Here is a 9,581-nt window from a genome sequence, read left to right as displayed (position 1 = left end):
AATGTAAGTATAGCAGATCGTCTGAAGTATAAATGATAAATCTAAAGAACATTGTCTGTTTCATTCGGGTAACAAATCAATATTTCTCTTTCTTTCACTGGTGTTGAGTGTAGTGTTTTTATGTGATGTTATGTCTTGCACTAGTGATCCTTGAAAATTTGGTTTTCATGTCATTTCAAAGTTCTCACTATAACGAATCTTGATAATAACATGTATGAACATTTAGCTGAATGGCATCATGTACCCTAAGTACAAGTTGCGCACACACCCCCCCCCCCCTTCTCCCCTATTTCACTGGTGCCTCCTCATTGGCTGCATCCATTCTACAAAAACACTTTTCTTATTATGATTATACATCATTAATTATTCTCCTCCCTTATTTTCTTTCTCTCCCTCTTTTTTCCTCATCTCTTTCCTTCTTTATTCCCTTTATCCATCTACCCTTTTCTCTCTTTCACCTATCATCAACCATATAATTATCTCTCTCTCTCACTCTCTCTCTCTCACTCTCTCTCTCTCTCTCTCCATCTTTCCGTCTCTCTCTCTCTCTCTCTCTCTCTCTTCCCCTCTATTGCTTTATATATTTCTCTATCTTGCTCTCTCTATTGGTTCCTTTCTCCCCTTTCTTTCTCCCTCTCTCTCCCCCTCTCTTTCACCCTCTGTCTCCCACTCTCCTGCTATTCCCTCTTTTCCGCTACCAACCGTCGATTCCCCCATACCTTCAAAAATAAAGTCAAACCTGCTTTAGTGACCACCTGTCTTCAAAGACCACATTTTTTGTTTCCCTTGAAAATTTTTTCTCATTTAAACATGTACTAATGGAACCTGTCTACGAAGACCACTTTTTGTGTTTCCCTTGAAAATAGTTTCTCATTTAAACATGTACTAAAGGGACCTGTCTACAAAGACCACATTTTTTGTTTCCCTTTAAAATGGTTTCTCATTAAAACGTGTACTAAAGGAACCTGTCTACAAAGACCACTTTTTGTGTTTCCCTTGGGCGGTCGCTATAGACAGGTTTGACTATATTGTAACAAACCTATAACTTTGGAACTTATTTGTCATCCATTTTTTTTCCAAGTTTCTCTAATTTTGAAATCTCTGCTGAAACGCTAAAATGACAACCGTTTATATTTTGAAGACATGTTTCAAGCATAAACCAAATACAACCAATGGAACATTTCTGATGACAAAACAAGAACTATATTCATCTGCTAGGTTTTTACAATTGTTTTTATTCCACATTTGGTAATGTCAAACTGATAAGTCTTTTCAAATATACCCCAAATGAGATGGTAAGACAGTTTACTGTATTCTGGTTAACAAACTGTATATGGATTTCCATTGTTTCCAATAATACTCAGTATAGAGTACCAAAGTGCTAACGTCATATTCGCTTGTCGACCAGGTTACTGGTTCTAAACAACAGTCAGAGCCTGCGCATGAGGTTCACCGTGAAATCATTCAAGCTCCCTGCTGGAGCAGGGCAAATTCAGTGGTTGGGGCTGGTGTGATCACCACACCATTGGTGAACACAACATTGTTTGGAATCACCAATCTTGACAACTAAGCCATTATGACGTCATATTTTGATACTCTATTTTCATGACTGTGTAATATGAATGTCTACTGAAAGATAACAAAACTGTGCAAATCACTACAATGGTAGAGCATGTTCCTTTTTTTATTTATCTACCACACACCAAACATAACAGACAAGAGATAAACTCTTGCAAAAATACAAATTATATTGTACATTCCATAATTGTTTAAACAAAATCTCTTCCCCGAAAGAAACAAAAGGGGAGGGGGGGGAGACAAACACCTTAACTATTTCAATTGGCAAAGGACATTACTCAATGCTAGTTGTATGTGGACTGGGATACCATATACTACAGTGATCTACATATTGTAAGTGAGTGAGATGTAAAAAAATCTATTCCATCAACCTACACAGCAAATATCAAGATATCTTATATAATAATTAATAATCAGCTTGTTTGATATATTATAAATGTATGTATGTATCAACATGTCTCAAAGCAAATAAACAAATCAACAATTTATATGTTACAAGTAATCTGTATAATCCATATGTGATGATCGTGAGCGATGGCAAACTGTGCAGCTTACATGTATAATATCATTCTACTATCTGTTCTATCAAACTACATATCAAAGATTGATATTTCCCATAACATTGTTATGACATCAACAGTGCTGAATCTTTTAAATGATGGGTATTATGTAGCTATGTATATATCATGAGCAAACTCGTAATGTAAACAAACAGAACATTGCAACCTACATAATAATCATATTAATAATTATATACTTGTTGGATACATAATATATAACAACATTTCACATACTTAAACGAAAAATCAACAAACTGAAAGTTACTAATAATGCAGCTACGTACTTATTTCAATGTCATGGCATTTGTCTTGGCAAAAAAGTTACATATCAAAGGTTTGAATGTTTCATACTGAGCGAAATTATAAAACCAACAGTGTTGAATATTACAAATACTGTGTATTATGCTGCTATGTACATATTATGAGCATAGTTTTAATGTTAATATTTGTGGATAGATAACGAGACTTTGCAACTTATTTAATTGTTGTATAAATCATTCCATCAAATGTATAAATGAATACATATGAACATAATATGTTATAGCAAAAAAAAAAAAAAATGATTGTTGCTGAAACTTAATATTATGCAGCTACTCAAATGATGTGAGTACGATAGATGACACAACTCTGTAGCTTATTTTATTATTTTAGCATAGCTTTTATCAAAGTACAAAACAAAGAATTTCGTAGAAAAATGATAAAAATCAACAAATGTTATCTTATCAAATACTGGGTAAATACAAGTTATATACAAGCTATATACAAGTTTACATGTAATGAGCATATTTTTAATGCATATTCTTGCATGATAGGTTACAATGCCATGCAATATAAAGCATATGATTTGTAAGGGTTTGTTAAAAATATTGACAAGACAAAAGGTGTATCAATCAGTTTGTGCTCAGTAGAAGGATTGGTAGAAAGTGTTTTTTCCTGCCATTTAGTTTCTCTACAATCGTCAAAAAAAGGTATATCTTGTATACACATGACCAAAAAACACATATGATATGATTTCTATAGCTATTATTAAAAACGATCAATACATTTGAAACGTTTACACGAATACACCTATACATGTACTTTGAGCAATACAGCTATGTACATGTACCTATAAATGAGCATGTATATATTGTACATGTTGTGTATTGAGATCCATAAGAGCAGTAACTTAAAACATACTCAGAGTTTACTCCCTTCTGGCTTTAAACGGATGATATACATGCAGTCTCTTAACAAATGGTTAAATTATCCTTCATTGTTGTAGTTGAATAAAAATAAAGTGCATGTACATGAAATATATAGATTATCATATCGCTTAATAGCGAACTTTAAAAAGAACAAGGACAAGAAAACTAAATGTAATCTTACAAAATACTTCTTGTAATGCAGCTATTTACATGCACCTATTATATGAATAAGTATGTGCGATGTGAATAGTTTCTTGATAGATAGACAGACTGTGCAATTATTTTTGTTAACAGGATAACATTAATTTTATCCCATTCTAAGTTGACAGGTGACAGATCATATGACATAATGAAGAAGAAGGCTAGAGATAGAAAGGTATTGAACTAAAGAGGGCTCTCCTGTGTGGACTGCCCTTAGCAGAACACTTGAAACAGTCATAAATTTCATTTTCTCTAATGACCTAGATCAACATGTAACAGAGGAATTACAAAAATGTATACATTTGAATCTTCTTTGATCGTGAATAATGCACGAATTAACAGATGTTATAAACTCATGTCAGGTGATGAATCAGTTGACAGATAAGGAACAATGCATCGCATTTTATTGTACATTTTATCAATAGCGTTTTTTTTCTTCTTCCTAAATCCACAATGATTTGAATTCCATTATTTCATCTTCATGTTTTCTCTTGTGTCTTGTAATTTATAAATCATGTCACAAACCTGGCTTAAACCTGAACAAGTTCATTGACCTGGTTATTGTTATTGTAATTGTACTTGTGCAAATTAGTGTATTGCTATACGTTTCTTTAAAAAAAAAAATTGACACAAGTTCAATACCTGACAATACATGATCCTGTATATTATATAATCAGACATGTATAATCTAGGCACATGTTGTAACGCTCATATCGATATATATATATGTTATTAGTTTGATGCTAGTGAAGATAGCAATATCATATGTTCATGTACATACATGTGTATACGTAGTGGACATGGAAAAGTGAAATCAAAGAGGATTCGATTTAGAGGGTGAATCTGTTTTTGAATACGAGAATGTTCTCTCGGCCATCGCTAACAATCAGTTTCCCTGATGACGTCATCACCACGCGAGATGATATAATTTGAGACAGCCTGTCATTCTGTGAGCCCAGACTAGTTGATAGAGGGAAGGATGCTACTCTTACCTTCTTCATGTCACCCCCACTCATCACCTGATCAATCACACACGTCTTGCACTCATCATCTGATGTCACGACGTAGAGGTCGTCTGTCATAGGATCGATGCAGGCTTTCAGGATTACATCACTGTGGGGGATTTCCCTTTGAGCACCCTGCCTGTCGATGATGAACACGCTGTGATCTGGTGGTGAGGGTCGAGCGATGGTGTGACCTGATGATTGTACAGCACGTATCGCCATATTCTCTTTACACGTGATGGTATTCATGATCTTACCATCAGCTGGGTTGATGACGTATATCTTAGACTGACCTCTCTCAGCAGCGATGATCATCCCATCCTGGTCAACAGCTACATACACCAATGCGTAATTACGCGTTGTGTTTCTTGGTATTGTGACGTCATTGATGTGCTTCCATTGTCTGTCATACACACTGATGCATCCAGTCAAACTGTCCCCTGTACACCATTTAATGTATTTACCGCATACTACCTTGTCATCATACAGCATTGCACAGGAGGTAACCCATGATGTATCACTACCGGTTATCACTCTAAGAGTATGTTTAGTGTTTATATTTAACATATATGTATGTCGGCTACCTAATAGTCTATCTGTGGTAATCACTTTGCATTCATCTATGCATCCTACAATGCACGGGACTGTGATTTTAACACTGACATTGATTGTATCAATGAGCTTCCATTCCCCATCATACCCATCAATCCTCCCATCATACTTCTCTCTCCCAGCACCCTTCACAAACCTCACACCCGATATGATACCAGTGATTTGTTTCACCTCACCCTCATTCAGTGGCTTCTTTACTTCATCACTCACTGATGTATTTACATGATGCCCATCTTTGACAATATTTGTATCATCTTCGAGTACTTTGTCAAGTGTCTTTATTATATTCTCTGTGGTTTTTGTGTCATCTTGCCATGCAATCTCCAACTCACCAATCTTTCTCTCTTTCTCTTCAGCGATGTTTTGAATGTCTGTTTGAAGACCATGCTGTTTTTTGTCGATGGGTTTTCGTCTTTTCTCTGCATTTGTACGGTTGAGTTCAAGTAGTTTTTCTCTCTCCTCATCGTTCTTTCCAATCTTTTCGTTGACTTTCAGAATCTCCTCTTGAAGTTGTTGATTCTTCTCATCAATCTCCTGGTTGATTTTTGCAGCATCTTCCTTCTCTTTGTCTTTGTCAGTTTGGATCGCCTCATTGAATACAGAATCAACTTCATCTTTCAGAGCTTTTAGATGGGTGTTGGTGTCTGTCTTACACTGGCGAATCTGATCTCCATAAACTCGACAAAGCTTTAATTTGTCCTTTACCTTTTCTTTTAGAGTCATTAGTCTCGCTGTACTTTCCTTGATCACGCCCTCTATATCCTGTCGCACGCAACACTGATCATGATGATCTATATGTGCGCATGAATAACACAGTGCTAGGCGATGTGTTTTGCAATACAGTTTGATTTCTTCATCATGCTTCTCACAATAAAGATTGGACCCACATTTTCTTGCTTTTTTGACGCATCCCCCTTTGGAGGCGCAATCATCGCACAGCCTCCTCTTTTCCTTCACGTAGTACGTCACATCTGTGATTGCCTCACAGTTCTCTCCTTCACAGATGTCTTCTGCAGAGCTGAAGTTCGCCGCCATACTAATCGGAGTATTGACCTGTAGAATGAACAATTTATCAAGAGAGATGAGATAGAGAGAGAGAGAGAGAGAGAGGAAAAAAAAAGAGGGATAGAGAGAGAGAGAGAGAGAGGTGGAAGGGTTAGGATGGATGGGGAAGGGAAATACAGAGGGGGAGGCCCGGCGGGAAGGGATATAGAGGGACAGAGGAATGAAGGAGAGAGAAAGAGGGAGGAATGGAGAGACCGAGCGAGAGGAAGAGAATATAATAAATTTATTACAATGACCTCCATTTATAGTAAGATTTACTTAGGCCTATGCACATTTAAAATCAAAATAATATTAATGGTAGACAGTGTACTTCCTTCGGTGAAATTGCTTTGAAATTGATATAAAAACGTCACCTACAACTTTTTTCCATTCATTTATCCAAACAATTGTATGATCTTGAATCTGCAACGACCAATATACAAATTTAAAGTTAACAAATGCACTGAGAGCAAATCATATGGAATTTAAGTGATATTGATAGTTTCTTTCAGGCTTAAGTGTCTATCATGTGAATATATTGAACATGCTTGTCGGCACATTTTCGTGTGAGAGTCGTGTTAGGGCCTCTCGCCTGAAAATATACTATCCGGATCCCAAATATGGCGAGTAAGGCGAAACAATATAATTCAGTCATCTCGCTGCCAGGAATCATCCTGATTTATCAGTTTGCGTGAAGTAAAGCAAACGAGGGGTAAACAAAAAAAAACTTTGTTAAGATGTTAAGACAAATGTGACCCACCTCACATGCAGATTTTGATCAATTCTTTGAAAACCAAAATCAGACAGTACAGCTCACCTTATTGACCGATTTCTTGCGATTTTAACCTTTGTAATGTGATGTCTCTGACAAAGAAAGTTGTTCATCTAGATGCTCCTTTTATAATTGATACAGTCTGAAGGAGAACAAATATTTTTAAAACCCTTTTTTAAGATGTATATTAGGTGCGAATCAAGATGGCGTATAGTTGTATGCCATCCCACGTCAAACTGATGCTCACTTAGCAAACATTTGCACACACATTTATCGGCATTTTGTTTACTCATGCATGCATACAGTGCATGAATATGGCAAGTAAAGAAACAAGTAATTGTCCAAATACACACTGTATGAGCGTTGACAAAAGATATGCTCCGTTGCTCTTTGTGAATAGATTAATATGAATATGAATCATAAAAAGTTTAAAAAAGATAAATGCATTCACATTCCTCGTGATCTCAATATGGGGGGGGGGGGGGCAGAATGCTAATCCACCACCCCCCCCCCATACACACAAAAAAAAGGAAGAACTAGCAGATAAGCAGCTGTAGCTAGACAAAGTTTTTCAGACTTATATATCGGTCACATGACTTTGTATCACTATTCTATCTTAGGTAGAAGGAATGAAGTCATTAGATCAATGTCTTCAAAAGGGGAATATCATGAAACTTTAAACAAACTGCTGAAGACAAAGTGACAGGAGAGAATCTGGATCATAATCTAAAGTACAGTATCTTTTTGATTCAGCTACAAATTTGAGCTTAATGGCATGTACCCTAAGTGCCTATTGCGCCCCCTCTCTTTTCTCCCTCATTTCACTGGTGCCCCCTCATTAGCTTGACCAATGGTACTTATCTGTTATTAGTTTTCCTTTGACTTTTTTTCTCCCCTTCTCTCTTTCCTTCTATATCCACTTTCTCATCTCCTCCTTCTCTCTCTCCTTCTGCTTCTTTTTTTTTCTCTATTCATTCCTTTCTTCCCCATTTTCTCCCTCCTTCCCTCTTTCTCTCCCTCTCTCTCCCTCCTTCTTCCCCTCTCTCTCTCTCTTCTGCGCTATCTCCCACGTATCGCTTTCTTTCACAATATCCTTTTTAATACACCTCTCCCCGTTACAAATATTGCCACAAACCAACAACATGAAATTTCTTTTCCATCGAATTTTCTTTCCTAGTGTATATGTTTCTTTGTTTCAAGTCACCATATCAAAATCAAAAATTCATCACAATATTTGTTTTCCATCCCTCGTACACGTAAACGTATAGGCACATTTTCGTGTGAAAGCCTCGCACCCGAAAAATATACTTTCTAGATTCCAAATATCGTGAGCAAGCGATTAAAACATGCTATTCACTCATCTCGTTGCCAGGATTCCTTTTGATTTTGACCAATTTTGCGAGAAGTAAAGCATACAAGTGGAAAAGGCAGTTTGTTATAGCATAAATTTCATTTCTTTATAGAATACAATGAATTAAGTTATATTCGGGTGCTACCCGAATACAGAAGAAGATAACGATCACATTTCTTTTCATGTAATCTATCCGAAAATGTTAAATATGAGTGGATTTATACTATGAATTCTCATCTTTCTTCCTCCAGATATTAAGACAAACATACCCAATCCCACACGCACACACCTGTTTCTCCTTTTATTGTTTAATTACTTATTTTGTTCATCCACTTAATCCTTTTAGGACACCGAACTTGTTCACAGCAGAATGACCTACATACAATGTACAGCTTACCTTAATTACCGGTGTTTTGCGATATTATCCTTTGTGAAGTCAGAAAGAAAGTTGTTCATCTAGATGCTCCTTTTATAATTGATACTGTCTCAAAAAGAGCAATTCATCTAACCTCCTGTGATAGGTGTATTAGGTGCAAATCAAGACGGTGTCTAGTTGTGTGCCATCCCATGTCAAACTAATGCTCGCTTGACAAAAATTCGCCCACAAATGTATGGCATTTTTCACTCATGCATGCATGCATACAGTGCGATAATATGGCAAGAAGAGAGAGAAAAAAAGTAATTGTCCCCCAAACACACAATGTATTTCAGTTCGAAACCCTTCATACAAATTATTACCCAGATGCAAAGAAAAAAACACTATCCAAGGTAGAAAGGGAAGAGTAAATAGATCAATGTTTTTATAAGGGTAAGAAAGATCCTGAAAGCATAACAAACTGGTTTGGTGAATCAATCTTTCTCTTTCTTTCACTGGCGTTGTGTGTAGTGTTTTTATGTGATTTCATGTCTTGCACTAGTGTTCCTTGAGTATTCGGTTTTCAAGTCAAGTTCTCACTATAACGAATCTTGATAATTACATGTATGATCATTTAGCTGAATGGCATGTACCCAAGTACATGTTGCGCACCCCCTTTCCTTCTCCCCCTTTTCACTGTTGCCTTCTCATTGGCTGCATCCATTCTACATAAACACTGTTCTTATTATGATTATTCATCTTTAACTCCCCCCTGTCTTCATGTCTCTTTCCTTCTCTATCCCCTTTATCCCTCTACCCTTTTCTATATTTTACTTATCATCACCAATCTCTCTCTTTCCATCTTTTCCTCTCTCTCTCCTCCCCCTCTATTGCTTTATCTATTTCTCCTTCTCTCT

General features: G+C 36.4%; 1 protein-coding gene across 1 annotated transcript; it reads right to left on the bottom strand.

Annotated features, from left to right (window-relative positions):
• Positions 1 to 4,356: 4,356 nt before the first annotated feature.
• On the bottom strand, positions 4,357 to 7,093 carry LOC115927779. Its single transcript, XM_030994054.1, has 2 exons — positions 7,004 to 7,093; positions 4,357 to 6,195 (listed from the first exon to the last, which is right to left on the bottom strand). Exon 2 carries the CDS (start codon positions 6,175 to 6,177, stop codon positions 4,357 to 4,359), a length of 1,821 nt encoding a protein of 606 aa, XP_030849914.1. The 5' UTR covers positions 6,178 to 6,195; positions 7,004 to 7,093.
• Positions 7,094 to 9,581: the final 2,488 nt, after the last annotated feature.

The sequence above is a fragment of the Strongylocentrotus purpuratus genome, unplaced genomic scaffold (assembly GCF_000002235.5).
Source record: "Strongylocentrotus purpuratus isolate Spur 01 unplaced genomic scaffold, Spur_5.0 spur5_scaffold_20, whole genome shotgun sequence".
In the NCBI taxonomy this organism is placed as follows: domain Eukaryota; kingdom Metazoa; phylum Echinodermata; class Echinoidea; order Camarodonta; family Strongylocentrotidae; genus Strongylocentrotus; species Strongylocentrotus purpuratus.
The sequence above is the reverse complement of the archived record's forward strand: the minus strand, read 5'-3'. Positions and strand labels throughout refer to the sequence as shown.